At 44.7% G+C, this 18,890-nt stretch overlaps 2 protein-coding genes across 4 annotated transcripts in view; one reads left to right on the forward strand and one right to left on the reverse strand.

Annotated features, from left to right (window-relative positions):
* On the reverse strand, window positions 1-12,674 carry RNF25 (ring finger protein 25). 2 transcript variants are annotated; one of them, XM_077320719.1, is made up of 10 exons: window positions 12,364-12,674; window positions 11,578-11,652; window positions 11,058-11,160; window positions 10,905-10,972; window positions 8,256-8,325; window positions 8,024-8,095; window positions 6,573-6,713; window positions 4,243-4,332; window positions 3,084-3,218; window positions 1-2,690 (listed from the first exon to the last, which is right to left on the reverse strand). In XM_077320719.1, the coding sequence occupies exons 1-10, from the start codon at window positions 12,672-12,674 to the stop codon at window positions 1,959-1,961; spliced, it is 1,797 nt and encodes a 598-aa protein (XP_077176834.1). In that variant the 3' UTR covers window positions 1-1,958. The 2 variants fall into 2 exon arrangements, with proteins under 2 accessions (XP_077176834.1, XP_077176835.1); XM_077320720.1 differs by lacking the exon at window positions 8,024-8,095.
* The window catches only part of STK36 (serine/threonine kinase 36), a 23,628-nt gene continuing 17,341 nt past the window's right edge, over window positions 12,604-18,890 (forward strand). For both annotated transcript variants that reach the window (XM_077320717.1, XM_077320718.1), the window contains exons 1-7: window positions 12,604-12,763; window positions 14,449-14,567; window positions 15,232-15,372; window positions 15,814-15,891; window positions 16,670-16,800; window positions 16,885-17,134; window positions 18,764-18,857. In XM_077320717.1, coding sequence (XP_077176832.1) covers window positions 14,484-14,567; window positions 15,232-15,372; window positions 15,814-15,891; window positions 16,670-16,800; window positions 16,885-17,134; window positions 18,764-18,857 — 778 coding nt within the window. In that variant the 5' untranslated portion in view covers window positions 12,604-12,763; window positions 14,449-14,483. The remainder of the gene's footprint in view (window positions 12,764-14,448; window positions 14,568-15,231; window positions 15,373-15,813; window positions 15,892-16,669; window positions 16,801-16,884; window positions 17,135-18,763; window positions 18,858-18,890) is intronic.

Consider the following 18,890-nt stretch of genomic DNA (forward strand, 5'->3'; position numbering starts at 1 on the left):
TTTTATTCATATTACTTTTAATACTCTCAGGTTTTGTATCACATCACCATAAATTCCATCTCACCACCGCCCTGTAAAGTAGATCAGTTTAATCCTTTCATTGTAAAAGCTGCTCATGCTGGCAATTATATGTCAAACTCTAGATTTAAGTGGCAGAAATCCACATGTTTCTATTTCTCCCCATTCTGTGTATGCAGGGCTAGTTCACTGCATGATTAAGTGAAGTTGCTGGCAGGAGTACCACCATTAAAGGTAGGTGGCAGGACAGGAGGAGGCAAGAGGTGTTATTGCCTCTCAGACTTTTTGCCCTACTCCTGCTCAGGCGCAATGCAAGTTCCAACATTTCAGACACTGAATGGCAGAAACATGGAAAGAGGTATAGCCTTGCCTATTATCTACCCAATTCACTGCCTGGGACCAACTTGGAAGCAGCAGGATACTGTCAGCCAAACCTGACAGAAAGGTTTCATTACACAACTGGTGCAAAAAGAAAATTATGAGGACAAATATTAGGAGAACAATGTGCTTTTTTGGCTTAAATAGGTAATATACTTTACTATATCCGAGGGTGGCCAAACTTTGGCTCTCCAGATGTCCATGGACTACAATTTCCATGAGCCCCTACCAGCATATGCTGGCAAGGGCTCATGGGAATTGTAGTCCATTGGCATCTGGAGAGCCACAGTTTGGCCACCCCATCCTAGAGTGAAGCTCCTGTGGTTTGCATATACCAAACATCTGGCAAAATGGAAAATGGTGGGCAACAACTGCGGCTCACGTGATTGGCACAGTGTCCATATATATACACACAACACGTTCAGACCGGTCCTCTGAGCAAAATATACTCATGAGGGCAAGGTTGAGCTTTGTGTATGAAGAGCTGGTTACCAGGACTGTATAAACAAATTGATACAAAGGTTATCTCCTACAAAATGATGAGTTGAATATTTTTCATATTAGGTACATGTGTGAAAACAAGTAGTTACCAAAAAAAAAAAAGGATAATATCTTACTGTTACCAAGATTGAACCAGGAATCCAAAATGGCTTAGAAGTAACGGCATTATTACTGTATGACTGCTAGATGTCAATCACATTTGAGTTGATCAGTGGACCTAATTTTTGTCTTTCTTTCTTTCTTTTTTGGCAGCTAATGCTGATATACTTAATAGGCTTAGTGCAAAGAATCTGCCTCTAAATCTAGCTTCTAAGATACTAACCAACTCAGAACTTGCTTTTTCCTAAGAGACAAAGGACCTTTGGCTGTTTAAGATGGCTGTGCTCAGCATTCAAGATTCAGAGTCAATTGCCACTGAGTTACAACTCATCACTATGAGCCGATGGAGAACTGAGTGTTCAGCAGCCTGTTCACAACTTTTAAAAACTGAACAAAGGCTGTTCTGTTTTACAGTTTACTTAACAGAACCTGAATTATTAATGGATTGTCAAGCCTCAAGTTCACCCCTTTCAGAGCCATCATCATACCATGTCATGTACCAACAGCTGTTAATGCACAGAAGTGGAGCAAGACCTGTGAATACCTCTGATGCTATTTATCCTGTGCTATATCATAGCTCTTTAAAAATAGTCATTTTAAATAAATTTGTTTAAAAAACCCCAATAGGACAGAGCTGAAAACTACAGTTTTGACGTTTCATGCCAAGGAATTTAATCCTTCTCTCATCCCACCCAGACCACTGCACCACAGCTGATTTGCTACAAGATTCTACCATTTATCCATTCATGTCATCGTTTATTGTTCACAATTATGCTTTACCACATTCCCTAGGCAGCATCATGAACTCAGGAAGGCTCATTATTACTCCACAACATGAAGCCCACCCATGAGGTAGAAGAAAATTCCAAGCCAGCTGTGCTTATATCACAGAGGCCTGTGGTTGACATCACAAAAACAATCTTCTCCTCCTCTAGAACTCTGCAAGCCTCAACCTCTTCCTGCTAGGAGCCTCCTTTGGTCTGTTGGACTTGTGGTTCTGCAGTTGATTTGGGCTTTGTCCACCCACGACCTCTCGGCATTCTAGAATAAGATCCATGTTCTCTTCCTCTGGGCTTTCCCCACCGCCTGCAGTCCTGTACTGCATGCTGACTCTGCCACCTAGTGGGTCTCCTGAGTTCATGTTGGCTAGTCTCTAGACTATCCTCCTCTTTGTCTTGGTTTTCAGGTTCCTGCTTTTGCGTCCATCTTTGTGCACCAACTTTCTCCTCTCTAAAGTATGTTCTCTCTTTGGCTGGTGAAGTACCCCTGGCACATGGCTCTTTTTTAGCAGAGCATGCAGATACTTGTTCTCTGGTACAAGGTTTCAGAATGCTTTGATTGTATCTTCCAGAGTTTCCTCTTTCCTTCTTACAGTGAGATCTCCAGCTGAAGGCTTTGGATTCTCCATCAACAGTGAAGAGACAGCAAGTTTCTGCGGGCATCTCCAAAGTCTTGCAGTGCAGTTGCTGGCCTGGGCCACAGAAAGATGGCCTCTCTGCTCGAGTCCTCTCTCTCTTGTTATGTTGGTGCAGAGGGAAAGATGGTCTCTCTGATTTTTCAGATTCATTCCTCTCTAGTGCAACCTTTGCAGTTCTCAGAGTAGGTTCTGAGCTTGTTGCTGGGCCCAGCTGCTTCTCAGCACTTGTGACATCTTCTGAGATGGCTGTATGCTCATGTTCAATAGTAGCTAGGGGCTGAGAAGGCAAGCCAAAGTGAATGACAAAAACCACAAACCCTACAGTTTCATACTCATTCTGTGGATGGAGAAAGTTCCACAAATGAGATGGTGGTGTCACCAAGTATGTATGCCCACAACCCTGACTTCCCAGAACACAGCCCTCCCACAGCAAGCTGCAAAATGCCACCAGCAATTATAGACATTTTCTAAAGAAACTGCCAACGAAGCAAATAGCATTTTAAAAATCTTGTGCCACAATACAGGATATGTCACAAAGCATCCAATTGCTCCTTCACCAAGAGGAGCAACTGACCCCGCCCAGTCTGAAAAATGCTATTTCAATTCTACATTCTGTCCCTAGTACTACTGTTTTCAGCATTACCATATTAGTCCTGCTGAGCCCACTTACCTTTTGCAGGCTAATAAAGTAGCGGTTTCTCTCAGCTTCAGGGTCAATGATGCCACCTTTCTCCTGCTGTCTCTGGTAGATGAGGCGCAGTTGTTCTCTAAGCTGTAATGTCTTTGCATCAGGGCAGTATTTCTCCTAGAGGAAGAAGCACCACACCTGAAGGTCAGATCTGAGTAAAAAGAAAATCTTTTGGCTCTGCTTTACAAGCTTGCAATCTGATTTTTGGGAAGGTATGCTTTAATGAGGGAACTGTGAGGTACATTCATAACAGGGCGAAAGGTTTAGAGTTTGCAGTGTGTAAATGATAAGGCTGTACTAAATGTCTGTAAACCTTTCACTCAATGTGCTACATATTGTGTAATGAAGGGAAAGCTTCCTTGGGTCATGACCTTGTTATATTTTTGTCACTCAATTTCTTCCCACTTTGCTCAGCAGACTAACAGTGCTACACTACACAGACATACTCCTTTGAAATCAGTAGGCTGAAACCAAGCTAGCACAGTTGGAAGCCAAGAAACCAAGCAGAGTTAAAATCCACGTCTCATAACAAGACAGGCTATACATCTGAAACTGCTGGGAGCGGTATTCATAATTGGCTAAGGCCTAAGTGGGCGAAGAAGTAGGTGGAGCCAGGCTGGGTGGGGGGTCAATTGGAAGGCACGAAGCACCTTCCAATTGGCCCCTCACCCGGACTGACAAGAATTCCAGGCATTTGGGTGAGGGGCCAATCGGAAGGCACGAAGCACCTTCCAATTGGCCCGTTACACGACTGGCTGTAGTTCGGTGTGGAGCGGCCCGGGCGGCAGAGGCTTCCTGCGGATCTGCTCCAAGGCCCGCAGGGAAGCTGGGGACTTGGCAGGGAGGGGGCGGGTGGGGGCCGCTGCCGCGGAGCTCCCCTTTCAAAGCCCTTACGAGCGGGCTTTGAAGCCTAGTTTGTCTTGGTTTTCAGGTTCCTGCTTTTGCGTCCATCTTTGTGCACCAACTTTAATAAAATTAAAAATCTGATTTAGCTCTTAACCACCCTTAGTCTGTGGTCATTCACATGGTTACTGGGCAATCATATATATAGAAGCCCCAGTGAAATATGGCTGCCAAAAGTCCAATGGAAGAATGAGAACACTGAGGTGATAGAAAGTTCTATGTACATTCTTCTCCTTACCATTGGCTGCTGAGGTGGTGCTGCTGCTTGCAGTGTTGCTAGGTCATAGACCAGAGGCTCCCTGCAGACCGGGCACTGCACTTCAACTTCCTGTACAGAATATGGTAACAACAAAGTCTTAAATTCAAACACAGTTTGTCACCATCCCCCTGTTCCACTAATATCCTGCCTAGGGGGTTGTTCTGCCCCAAGGAAATGCTACTAGCACTGAAGCCCAGAGCTATCAGGAAAACAGCAGGAAAACTCAGCCTTTCTGCTGGGATCCTCAGAGCACTTATCTTTCTTCTAAGCACAACACTCAGGCACATGAGGAATTACATTAATTTGATTAAATGAGTTTCATCAATACAGGTGCCTCCTTTTTAGGTTAATGAGCATTCCTAATGCTAACGATGACTTAGATACATCACAACAAATACAAAATCTATCCCTAAAAGAAATCAACAACAACCCCACCCCTCAATAAACACAAACTCACTATGTTATTGAAAGGGGAGTGGAAATAAGATTAATTTTATTTCCCAACTACAATGACCTTTCGAATATGTTAATACCTGTCGTTTGTCTACCAGGAATTCTGACAAATGTGCCCAATAAAGACATTCTCTCTACAAGATACAAAAATCAGTTCCATCAACTGAACCCCAAGGTTTTAATAACTGGAATGTGCTATTGACAAGGCTCTTTAACCAGATTTCCTAGACTTAATATATTTATATTTATTAAATTTCTAGCCTTCTACCTTCCTTGGACTCAAAGTGGGTAACATATAAAAATCCCCATAAAACCCCCTCCTAAAGACAGCGCAAATCCAAAATTTACTAAGATGGCAAAATCCCTTCTAACTCCTGTTGTTCAGCCTGGAGAAAAGGAGGTTGAGAGGGGACATGATAGCTCTCTTTAAGTATTTGAAAGGTTGTCACTTGGAGGAGGGCAGGATGCTGTTTCCGTTGGCTGCAGAGGAAAGGACACGCAGTAATGGGTTTAAACTTCAAGTACAACGATATAGGCTAGATATCAGGAAAAAATTCTTCACAGTCAGAGTAGTTCAGCAGTGGAATAGGCTGCGTAAGGAGGTGGTGAGCTCCCCCTCACTGGCAATCTTCAAGCAAAGGTTGGATACACACTTCTCTTGGATGCTTTGGATTGATCCTGTGTTGAGCAGGGGGTTGGACTAGATGGCCTGTATGGCCCCTTCCAGCTCTATGATTCTATTCTATGATTCCTGCAGTCAACTAACAAGGGTGCGCCAGATACTATAGCTAGATTTGAGGGGAACCCGTTGATCTTGCTAACCTGGCCTCAACCAAAGACCTGGCAGAAGAGCTCCATTTTACAGGCCCTGTGGAACTTTGCCAGCTCTGTCAGGGTCCTCAGTTCTCTTGGGAGCTCATTCCACCAGGTCAGGGCCAGGACCAAAAAGGCCCTGGCCCGTGGTGAGAGCCAGTTTGGTGTAGTGGTTAGGAGTGCGGACTTCTAATCTGGCGAGCCGGGTTCGATTCTGCGCTCCCCCACATGCATCCAGCTGGGTGACCTTGGGCTCGCCACGGCACTGATAAAATTGTTCTGACCGAGCAGTGATATCAGGGCTCTCTCAGCCTCACCCACCCCACAGGGTGTCTGTTGTGGGGAGAGGAATGTGAAGGTGACTGTAAGCCGCTTTGAGCCTCCTTCGGGTAGGGAAAAGCGGCATATAAGAACCAACTCTTCTTCTTCTTCTTCTTCTTCTTCATATCTTTCCGGGGCCAGGGACCACCAACAGATTAGTACTTGCAGAGCAAAGTGCCCTGCAAAGGGCATAAGGATACAAGCAGTCCCTCAGATAGGCTAGGCCCAAGCCGCACATGGCCTTAAAGGCCAAAATCTTGAACTTGATCTGGGCCAGAACTGGTAACCAATGCAGCTGCCTCTGCACTGGCTGAATATGAGTCCACCAAGATGAACCAGTGAGGACCGTAGCAGCTGCATTCTCCACCAGCTGGAGTTTTCAGGTCAACAACAAAGGCAGGACAGCATAGACTGAGTTACAGAAATCAAGTCTAGAGGTGACCATTACATGGATCACTGTAGCCAAACAGTCTGGGGGCAGGTAGGGCACAAGTAGCCTTGCTTGGCAAAGATGATAAAACATAACTCACAACCCTTACCTCAGCAAAAAATATGGCAGGGACAGGCATGGAAAAGCTGATTTAACACCTACGTTAGATAATCCTGTATACTGGTCTTATTGCCAACTAAACAAATCAAAATAAGCTAGAAGGATTGTTCTAGTCTTAAATATTGTCTATGAAAAGTGTAGATGCTTAAAAGGATGGATGAGGTGTAATTACCTCTTTTGGTAAAGATGTCAAAGACTGCTCTCTCTCCCTCCTTTGTGCACGGATCTCCTCCTCCATATGTGTTGCGTAACTGGCAAGGCAACGTGAGTGAAAGTAGTGGTAGCATGGCGTCTTAGTGAAAGCTTCATTCTCCTGCACAGAAGCCACAAGAAATTTCCCTGAAAAGTATGTCTAGTGTTGTGAATATTCAGCACACATCACACAGTGCACCAACACCTCACTTCTGAATTTGTTGTACAAAAATCATTGCTTGGATTTAAAGATTCATGTGCAGCATTCTACATGAATAAAGAAGTCCGTCAAAAATGTATTAAAAGTGTCAGAGCAGGACATGCCAGAGCAGGAATAAAGACATGCTAAGGAATAAAGAGCTAAAGCCCAGGTATGGAGAATCAATTACTCCCTTGCTGTGTGCAGAGAAGAGGCCCTGGTTACTTTGGATTGAAATTTGGATTGAAGGACTGAATGCTGGCATACTTAAATGGGCAGATGTAAAGACTATGGTGATAATGAATGTTTTTTTGAGCTCAGTGCCATATAATTCATTTATATCATTATTGAAATACCCAAGCTAGTGTTTTTAGAACTGAAGTCCTACATCCCCCCCCCCCCAAAAAAAAAATTTCCTTGGATGCACAGTTGGGGGAAAAACTTGCAACTACTGTGCTAGGTCCAATCCTCCTAAAAACCTTCCTCTGGCCTAAGCAGTCTTCTTCCAATAAAAAGTCACTTCAGTTGGAGAAAGGTACCTTAGATTGGACGAAGGTTTCAAACTTGGACCAAAAGGAAAGGCAGGGTATATTTTAATAAATAAGCAAACTTTGCTCAGCAGAATACAGAATGACAGTAGTTTCCATTTCATTGTAATTAGCTGTGCAATCATCTGAATATAGGAGATGCTTGTTGTGTATATATAGTTCATTGTCTATTTGGGGAGCTGCTAGGCATCATCCCAGCACCCTTTGTTCCATAACTTGGTCCTTGAAAAGAAATATCCAGTTTTGTATCCAGTCATTAAGCAATGTCATTAAGATAAAAGAGTATAGTAAATTTGTTTAAATGACAAGATCTTCGATGAATACAGAATTTGGGCTTCCTCAAATAATATACAAATTTTTGCAGAGATGCACAACTGTATGACAAAGAATTCATTTATTAGTGTATCTGAAGATAAATGTATAAAGCACACAATTTTGGTGTTAATTCAGTCCTCACACTGTTTTATACTCCACCAATGCAGAGCTTAGGACACTCCTGCCTTTCTTGTGCCTTCAGCTATAAACTGCTTTCTGATCCCCCCTCCTAGCACAAGTATGACCCCACCTAAACACAAACCAGCATTCTTTTTCTTATTCTTAAATAAGTCCTATCTTTCTCTTTCCACAACCATTTCTCTGACTCCCCGAATATGACAGCAAGATGCTACTGCAGCACGCCCTTACCTGGAAGCCATACAGGCAAATCACACACTGTCCATGAGGGATATTGTTGTCTGTAAGGATTTCCTTTCCTTTCTGGGAAGTCAGAAACAGCAAATTTTACCAGCCAAAACCAAACCTAAGAGGAGGCCACCCTCCACCTACAAGCAGAGGCCACCCTCCACCTACAAGTGTGGACAATTTCTCCAAACCCTGCCTCCTTGCTCCACCTCTTGTTGCTTTTCTGTTGTTTTACCTCTATTAGCTCATAGAGAATAGCTGTACCCAGATGCTCCTCAGCAAGATGTTGCAGTGTCTGAGAAATCCTAGGAGAGAGGCAAAGAAAATAGATATCAAGGAAGGAGACAGGATATGTGAGCGAACAACTATGGATGGATGGATGAGAGAGTAACACCTAAGGAATAAGGGGGTTTTGGTGGTCTGATGTTGGCTTAGTGCCAATGTAATATCCAGGTGCAACCCCAAAAATGGTCAGTGTCAGCTATCAGCTGATGCTCTACAAACTCTATGGTAGCACCATTTATTTTCTACAACATCAGTTCAAGTGATGATGTCATATCTGGACTTCTGCCTGGACATGATAATGGTACATAGTCCAACATCATTGCCCCACCCCTAAAGCTGCAAGGAATGCAGATTCTTTGGCTGAAGTCTCTAGCCACAGCTTTTAAACCAGCATCACATCTTCCACAGTAGCTGCTTTAGAACAAATAAAAAAGGAAGTAGTGACACAACAGCAGTAAGAATTGGAATGCCACCTTCCAGGCATGATGTGAGATGTGATTAGGCCACAGCTGCTGTGGAACAAGGGCAAAACAAAAGGGTCCTGCGCTGTCACACTAACAATGGCATATGATGAGTTACCCTGTGGTGGTGTCTTGGTAGTGCAAGGCCCCTCTTTTAATTGATTTGCAGGAATACAATTCCTTGCTCATCTGTTCAGTACTAGCCTGGAATTGCTCAGCTTTTCAGGGACCAGCCAATAAGGCTATGGCCAGGGGAAGGAAGTGGAAAGCAGAATATGAAGCTGCCATATGCTGCAACAAATCACTAGTCCATCAAGAGCAGTATTGTCTACTCAGACTGGCAGCAGGTCTCTGCAGTTTCAGGTTTCAAGGAAGTGATAACATTCCCCTTCAGAAAAGTGCATGTGGAAGATGTGGGAGCCAGCTAACCAATCAACTGACCATTTACCATTTCCATTGTGGAGAAAGAGACTGGGTATGAAGAAAAGTGGACTCCGGTGACATCTACTGATATCAGCAGCTATCCAAATTTCTGGGAAAGGTCATATAAGCCATGTAGAGCTCCTGCATAACCCCAGGGTTCCCCAGAACCCTGGCTGGGAATCCCTGCTTTAGATGAAAACAATGTATTTGTTTTGCTAGGTGTCCTATGGTACATTGATTTCACCAAGATACAAGAAAAGCAATCACTTTTTCTACAAAAGCCCCTTACCTTGATGAAATCACTTTTTCTACAAAGGCTTCATATCTTCCTTTATTTTATAAATTAACGCAGGTTTATCAACCAGGGTTTCATGATGACCCTGGAAGGGTTTCCCAAATGGGTGGGAGTTAGTTAATTTTTAAATATATTTTTTAAAATTTGTTAAACATTTATCAGATGTCAACCTGCCCCCCATGGCTAATGATGGGCCTGGAGGCAGTGGGAAGGGGAGGGGCTCCAGCTATGTTTACCAACCATATTCTACATGATTGTGCTACTTCTGGAAGCCTGAAGAATGTTTCAGGGGTTTCTCAACGGTAAAGGCTGAGAAAAGGTACATAAATGTGTCTGGGGATGTGGGTGCCTGCAGGAGAAACGGCTGAAAAACAGAACAAGCCACGCTGGTGCAAACCATGGAGATGTGGTCTCTAAAATGGTGGGTGCAACTTCAAATGCAAGAATAGAGACTGGAGATGACATAGAAGACAGGAGAAAAGAAATAGGGACGTCCCTGGACTTAGGAAAGAAACCGGGGACACTCTGGAGAGTGCGAGGGAAGGGGAAGGAAAACGCATGCCTCCCCACTCAGTTGCATGAGCAGAGCCAGTGTGTGAGCCCTTGGAGAGAAGCTGTGGGACGACTGTGAAAGAGGAAAGAGTGGCAGGCAAGAAGATGGAACGTCTGAGAACCAGAGAGAAGAGGGGGGGAACCAGGAAGGGAGGAAAAGAGGGCGGAACTTTGGGGAAAGGGCAGTTAGAGACAGGAGAGGAAAAGGAGGAGGGAGAAAGGTTGATGGATGGTGACAAACTTCATTGAAGCCAAAACGCCTGGAAGTTTTCTCCTATTACCAAAAACAAAACGGCCCAAAGGGGTGGGGTGAAGGGACAGGGTGCACAACCCGCTACAAAATGTTACAACTGTCAGGATATACATCCTGTTTATGGAAGCTACAACTTGCACTTTGGCTACATAATTTCCTTTCTTCATCAGAGTATTAATTATGTCACAGCAACAGCTTTATCCTTTGCCTTCACAGCCCTATTCCAAATCAAAAGAAGAGCAGTATAAAGCAGAGGGGTATAGAAAAAACATTTGGAAATGACCAGTCACACTTCAAGCAATTGAAAATATCCAGTGCTACTTGAATCACTTCTTTGCCCTTCATGAAAGGGATGGGAAAATGACACCACCAGATCCTGGCCCATCCTCCTCTCCCCCTCTGGCTGAAGGTAGTATACAACAAAAGGAATAACAGCTCTTGAAAGAATGTAAAACACCTCCAAACAACATAAAATCTGCTGTTTCGGAATATAAAGCACATTCTGCATAAGATCACAGGAAACAAGTTAAAGATGGGAACCCTGCTTTTATCAGAAATATATGAAACAGATTAAATATTACCTTACTAACAGTGAGTTTATTAACACACACTTACTTCTGGATTTGCTCATCTGACAGCCCTCGGGGATTCCGGATATCAATCTTTGGTATGGCATTGGGATACTAAAACAATACAAATCATGGTTGAAATTAAGAGTCCAGTTATGTTCTATTACAAAACACCCACCAAGGAAAGAAGGAGCCTTACCTGACTGGGCACAGTGAGCACAAGAGTGAAGCAGACATACTGAGAGGCCTGGTCCTCAGCAGTTGCTGGATACAGCGTAATGCAGATTTCCCAGGGCATGGTCCTAAGTTAAAAGGAAGTTTCAGGTGAAGGCCAGCCATCAATCAGATAAAGAACAATAATGAAGGGAAAATAAAACAGTTTGTGTATTTTCTTTTCTGGAGCTGAGAATATTGATTAAATAAACAGCAGACTTCTCTCCAACACCCACATGCACTCCTATCAAGCTGGGAATTTGAATGAGGATATCTGAACTGGGAGGAAGGTCTCACTGTTGAGGGAGGTCTCAAAACAAACCACAGGTTGCAAGTCATTGTGAATTTGCACAGGTCACTGCAGTCTGATCCAAAAAATGGGATATGAAGAGAACTCAGGACAATTTAAGGCTACCAACACAAGAGCTCAGTCTCTGGATTGCATTTGCAGAAATATGGGAAAGATCAACACTTGCCAGTAACAGGTTCAGCAAAGCTTCAAATACCTGCCATTTCCTTTAGACACATGCAGCTCATCCAAGTAGATGGATTCTAAGACTTCCACCTCTGAGGGCAGCACCCTAAAGAGAAAGCCACCATGTTACACAATGATCCTTTCTTCAGATTCTTCGACTTGGCTAGAAGACATGGTTTTAAGTGAGCCTGCCTTCTGACCCCAGTGCAGAAGGCAAGTTTTCTTCAAACAGTGAGGAACATTTTATTTTCATGGAAATTTTAACTCATGACAGTTAAACTGACAGTTTAACTCATGACAGGGGGGGGAGAAGGCGTCCTACGGGGCCCACCTCCAATTAGTCGAAGGACCACATGTGGTCCACGGCCCACAGGTTGGGGATCGCTACTCTAAGGGGACTACTCCGGTTTGGCTCGCTTTGCCTCCTGCTGACTAAAATTGCAAGACACATTATAACATCGCACCTAACAGACGGCGGTACATATCAGGGAACCCCTACTTCGAATCCCATCTCCGTCACGAAATCACAAATTGGGCAAGCCACTTCCCCCTTCATCGTGCTTCCAAAGTGTAACGACATCCCTCTACTTGACAGGGCTGTTGCGGGCATTGCAACAGCGCACGCGAAGCTCTGTGAAGGCTGGAAAGGGCTGTACAAGCCCTAGGCGCTCCCACAAGGGCTATCGAAGGTCTTCGGAGCCCGCGAGCGGTTACACTCGAAACCAAGTGGCTGCCGGTCGAAAAGAAAAAGCGGGGAACGAGAGCAGTTCGCTCCAGCGTTTCCGGACAGTAACGCCGCATCGCTTTCACCGCTTACCAGTCTCCCTCCACCGCTGCCCCCGGGTCTCCATCACAGGCAGCCGCCGCCATCTTGCCAACGCTGGTGCGGAAACGCTTGCAAGTCCAGCCCGGCTCGCTTCCGGAGGCCGCAGTTGCTAGGCGACGCTGGGGACGCCGTTGAGGGGCGCCTGCGCCAATAACTGCCCGAGAAGCCGCCGGGCAGACGCCGCCTCCTCCCGGGGAGCGGATCGCGACTCCCTCCAGCCGCGCCGAAGTGAGAGGAGCTGGGCGATGGCCCCGGGCTGGCTCTGAGAGTCGGGGTTCCGATCCAGGTGGATGGACCGACATTGGCTCGCAGGAACCCCGATCAGTTAGCTTCGGCGTAAAAGTCCCAGAGAGTTCGTCCTCCGCAAATGCCCCCTCGGATCGCAGCGCTGGTAGGTGACGCCCCTCTGCTTTGTCGGAGGGATGATGTGGACGGGAGAAGCTTGCGCGGCAGCCCTCGCAGTTCAGAGCCCCTTACTCTAGGGTGAGGTGGGCCACGCATGCTAATAAGTAATAGAAAGACGTGAATATGTTAATGAATGGATCTCGCTGACTTGGAAAAAACCTGTCTCCTGGTGGAGATGCAAAGTACTGGTTTCCCAACAAGGAAGGAAGGGTAACAGTTGAATCAAAGAGACAAAGAAAACAGTGGCTTTTTAAAGACAGGCCGCTTCTTGATAGTTTATACCACATAATTTATTTATATACCATCATTGTGCCATTTAATCATTCAAAATAACAAATGCAATGCACCCAAGGATAAGGAAAATGAGCTAACCCAAGTGCCAACTTTAGGTAACATTTAACTGACTGAGCCATAACATTCCAAAAGGGAAAGAGCCAGACAGTGGGTGTAGCCTACAGAGAAAGGGCATTGCTGTCTTAACTTTCCCTCTGATGTAGCCCAAAGGAATATATTTTTCTTCTTTGTTGTTTATACACACAGTATAAAATGGTGCTACATCTATAAATCTGTTCAGGCTTCTTAAAGATAGGGAGATGAACTAACATGTGTGAATCAATTGCAGAGAGGTAGATATGCTGGTCAGTTGCAGTAAAATGAAACAAAAGTCCAGTGGTATCTTTACTGCAGAATGTGCTTCCGTAAGTCTGAACTCAGTTCTGATTCATACAACCTCATGCTGAAATAAATACTGCTAGTAGAGACCTAGGTTCTCCTAGCCTTTTGTGAAGCCCTGGGGTTTCCTGACAGCCCTGGAAGGGCTTCCTGAATGAGTGGGAGTTAATATAGATATAGATATATCAGGCATGGTCATGTCAATTGACCCTCCCCCCTCCCAAAGTGGCCAATGATGTGCCTGGAGAGGATGGGAAGGCCCTGGGTGGGTGTGTACACAGGTATTATTCCCAACCATATTCTGCACGATCGTGCCATTCCTGGGGTTTCTCAAAGCCTGAATAATGTTTCAGGAGTTTTTCAATGGTAAAAAAGTTGAGAAAGGCTGCTCTTAAGCTACCACCAGACCTGGTTTATATGGAAATCTAAATTTAGGAAAAGAGAATATTAATGGGGAAAGGAGGGATGGTACATCTTCATTCCAGGTAGCAAGAGGATCTAGAAAGGATTTTGCTTGGAGCAGATTCTCTTGAAAGGCTGGTGGAGAGAGATAAACACTGGCAGAATCTACAGCTGGGCTCCCTTTGCAGGTTATAGCAGAGTTGGGCTACAGCTGGGTACTGAAAACTTAGATTCAAATCCTATTCATTTGTGAAGTCCAGTGAGTAGACTTGAATCAGCCACTTTCCCCTCCCTCAACCCATCCTGCATCCCAGGATTGTTGTGAAGATCAAATGGAAGAATAGAGAGCCATGTATGTCACCTATAGCAATACAGAGGAAGGGAGGGAGGTTAAAAAAACATAGAGCATGATTTGGGATTAATAGGGAATGTGAAACTTGGGACAATGAGGGGTGAAAATGTCTGGTTCAAGAGGGACAAACGTGTGGTGACTGAGAAGAGAACTTAAAGAGCAGATAGTATCACAAGAGATATGAAATGTTTAGATACCCGCAAGAATTCCCCAAACCGGCAACATCTTTATATTTGCACTTTCAGGATAGAAATCTCCTTCCTTTCCCCACATTCCCATCATGGAGAAATACCATGTTTTGGAGGTAATTGGAGAAGGTTCCTTTGGAAGGGTATATAAGGGACGTCGCAAATACAGTGCCCAGGTAAGAACAAAAGCTTAATGGGAATAAACCTCACTGGGCATTTAGAAAGAAGAGTTTTTGAAGAGAGTGGTTTGAGATATGTGCCCTGAACTTGCAATGCTGCTGATATCCCTACAATTAGTTTCTTGGGCCATGAATTTACTGGGGGTCCCAGGCCCCTGGGACATTCACCTGGCCTCTGCCAGGGCCTTTTTGGCCCTAGCCCCAACTTGGTGGAATGAGCTCCCAGAGGAGCTTAGGGCCCTGAAAGAGCTCCCTGGGTTCCACAGGGCCTGTAAGATGGAGCTCTTCTGCTAGGCATTTGGTTGTGGCCAGGGCACTAACCAGAGTTACTAAACTGTGGATCCCGCTCTACCTTTTACTTTCAACAATCCAGCCCCCCCCTCCCCCGGGTTGACATCACCTAGGGTCATCTGTATAGGCCCAGGGTTGGAACAGCAAGGCTGGCTTTTGGGAGGGTTAAGGGACTTATTATGCCACCATCTATTTGTATTGTTTAAGGGTTTTTATGGGTTTTATGTTATAATCTTTTATTTTATACTCTGTAAGCCGCCATAAGACGGCTATTGTTGAGGGTGATGGTCTTGAAATAAGTAAATAAATAAGAAGAACGGGTGGGGAGGAATATGTGGCATGTTTCCAGATTGTGATTGCTTTTTGGCAGGTGGTGGCCTTGAAGTTTATACCCAAAGTGGGCCGATCACAGAAAGAGCTGACGAATTTGCAGCGAGAGATTGAGATCATGAGAGGGCTTCATCACCCCAACATTGTGCAAATGCTTGACAGTTTTGAGACTGACAAAGAGGTGAGAGGTGATCATTTTCAAGTATGCAGGATGAGAAAAAGCCAGTCAGGTGGTATAATAGTCCCATAAGAACCCAGTATGTGCTCCCTAGCAATGTACTCCTAAACAGAATTATACCCTTTTAAATCCACTGATTTAAATGCACTTAGAAGGATGTAACTCTATTTAGGATTGCTTACTTGATAGAGTGAAGCAGGAGTCAGGAAGGACAACAACTATCTGTTTGTGAATGGCTGATCAAGCTATGAGATGGCATCAGTCAATTTGCTGAGATCTTTCAGCAGAGTGTCCTTTTGCAGCAACTGTTTGTAGGTGTTGCTCACACCCACTTCTCAGGTCCCAGAAAATAGTGTTCTTCTGTTTCTTTCAAAGTGCAGGTTCTTTAGTGATAGCATGATTCCTGCCTCATGAGAAGGTTGTGATTTTGCTTTTGTATTCCAGGTGGTGGTAGTGACAGATTATGCTGAAGGGGAGCTTTTCCAAATCCTTGAAGATGATGGGAACCTGCCTGAGAAACAGGTAATTGTGACCTGAGGTAAGAGTGTAAAGTAGGTACTTAAGTAAGTGGAAGAATGACTAGAGAAAGGAAGGATAACAAGTCCTCAGGAAGCATGGAATTCAAACCGTGCATTTGTGTAAATGGCATGAGATGGTTGGATGTCATGCTGCTGCCTTTATTTGTAAATTATGAAAACATTTTTTTAAGTTCCTGATCTCAATGAGGACCAGGGCCTTTTCAGTTCTCCCCTCTTCCCCCCCTCTGCTCCGGAATGAGTTCCCAATGGAGACACAGGCCCTGTCAGAGCTTACTGAGTTCTGCAGGGCTTGCAAAATGGAGCTCTTATGCTGAGTATTCGGTTGAGGCCAAGCTATAAAGACCACCAGGAGCACACACACCCTCTTTGAAACACCCCAGGACTCCCAGATGGATCAGGCTTAGGAATGGAAAGATCTCAACTGCTGTTTTGCAGTAGTTTTAGAGTAATTTAAACTAATTTTGTTTGTTCTGTTGGTTTTAAACTGATGTGCGCTGCCTAAGATAGCTGTGCTAAGAGGGACGGTTCTACAAATGCAGTCAATCAGTGTAGCTGGATAGCAGATGTCTGATTAACAGGGGACCATAGCTTGGCCAGTGCAGGTAGAATTCTGTGTCTGGGGATGGAACTGCAGTCTACTATTGAGAGACACCAGCTGAGATAAGGGAAAGAACAGAAGCTTTGTCCTGAAGCTGAGGAGCTTCTTCACAGCCAGTAACTGGTCTTTGTTATGTGTCATGCATGTTCTTTATCTCTCTCAGGTGCAGGACATTGCATCTCAGCTAGTTTCAGCCCTCTATTATCTGCATTCCCATCGCATCCTACACCGGGACATGAAACCTCAGAATATCCTGCTGGGGAAAGAGGGTGTGATCAAGCTGTGTGACTTTGGGTAAGTGCCTTAAGATCCTGACACCTTTCCTCCCGGTCTCTGGAGCTGGCACTGAAATGTCTGTGTTCTTTCTTTGTTGGGAAGGTTTGCCCGTGCAATGAGCATCCACACCATGGTGCTGACGTCTATTAAGGGAACTCCGCTGTATATGTCTCCCGAGCTAGTGGAGGAGAAGCCTTATGACCATACAGCTGACCTCTGGTCAGTAGGCTGCATTCTGTACGAACTGTATGTGGGGACACCACCCTTCTACACCAACAGCATCTTCCAGTTGGTCAGCCTGATTATCAAGGACCCCATCAAATGGCCTAAAAACATGAGCCCCCACTTCAAGGTAACTCTCTGTTGTTTTATTTCCCATTCTTGCCAGTGAATTCAAGGCAGGTTTTCAAATATTGTCATTTTACTTATAGGATTGTTATTTTTGGTGTAATGGTTAAGAGTGGCTGCTTCTAATCTGGCAAGCTGGGTTTGATTCCCTGCTCCTTCACATTCAGCCAGCTGGATGATCTTGGGCTAGTCACAGTCATATTAAAAGCTGTTTTTACGGAGTGTTCTCGGCCCCACCTACCTCGTTGGGTGTCTGTTATGGGGAGAGAAAGCCACTTTGTAAGCCACTTTGATTGTAAGCTGCTTTGAGACTCCTTTGGGCAGTGAAAAGTGGGGTATAAAAACCAACTCTTCTTCTATATGTGACAGACAGGAGGCTGTCCTGTCCCTGGAGGGACAGAGCCTTCAGGAGTGCTGCTTCAGTATCCAGTCCCCTTTCAGAGAGAGTATGGAATGTCATATGCAAGCACAGCAGGAGTTAGCTCAGATCTGCCTTAGGGGGAGGGCAGGGATAGTTTTGGAATCTGCCTCAGCAACAGACAGTTTGAACTGTAACTTCACATGGAAGTGTGACACAGTGGTTTAAGTCTAATTCTGGGAGATGATGGAGTACCCGATTGTCAAGCATGTCTCTGATGATAGTAAGTCATACCATTTTGTCTGTCTCTTGAGAAAGGGTAGTCCGATGTGGGTGGAATCCTGCCTTTGTGAGAAGATCCAACCAAATGGCTAATTCTTGTACATTAAAGCGTTAAAGAAAATGCAGATCACACTCTGAAGCTATAACCAGGTTAACCTTTTGTGTCTCAGCCAGGTTGCCCCTCGGATTATCTAGAGCAGGGGTAGTCAACCTGTGGTCCTCCAGATGTTCATGGACTACAATTCCCATGAGCCCCTGCCAGCATTTTCTGGCAGGGGCTCATGGGAATTGTAGTCCATGAACATCTGGAGGACCACAGGTTGACTACCCCTGATCCAGAGGCCTGTGCTGCTGGTCTTTTCTTTGAGACCAACTTGTAAATAAATAAATCATCTTCGTTATTCATATATACAACTCCTGGCTTGGTGATCTGTGTTCTACTTGTTCACATCAGCATACCCAAAGTCTATCCTTGGTACCTTAAAAACATTTGATACCTAAGGGAAAGGTTTACAGTTTAAAACAAATGTAGTTCCCCAGAATCACAGGAGGCCGTGTGCTAGAAGCAGGGAAAGCATGCATAATTCTGTCTCCCTCCAATTATTGCTGCTTCAGCAATTTCATATCGATTTCCTTTCTTCTTCTTGTTTTGCCCCATACTTTTGGGGATTAGACTTGAAAGATTGTGATTGCTAAAGGATGTCCTTTGGTTCAAAAACATACTCTAGTGGCATCATTGAAGTCCTCACCAGATTTGTAAAGGCACATCCAACAATCAGGATTCTCTCTACATGCTTGAATGCCATACAGATAAACACAAGACAACATGCTGAGAATGTGAACAGTTTGTATTAATTGGCTAGATCAAAGACTCTTCCAGTAGTAGATTTCACCAGATCTGAGGTTCTTCTGGTTAATCTAGCAGTTCAGATTATAAGGAAGATGCAGATAGTCTATGGAATATGCCATTGATCATCTCCTATTTGTGTGCAGAACTTCTTGCAAGGTCTGCTGATGAAGGATCCTCGTCAGCGCCTGTCCTGGCCGGAGCTGCTCTATCATCCTTTCATAGCTGGGCTGGTCGCTGGTGAGTACTGGGTTCCCCTGTTTCCTGGCATTT

The sequence above is a fragment of the Paroedura picta genome, chromosome 2 (genome assembly GCF_049243985.1).
Source record: "Paroedura picta isolate Pp20150507F chromosome 2, Ppicta_v3.0, whole genome shotgun sequence".
Classification (NCBI taxonomy): domain Eukaryota; kingdom Metazoa; phylum Chordata; class Lepidosauria; order Squamata; family Gekkonidae; genus Paroedura; species Paroedura picta.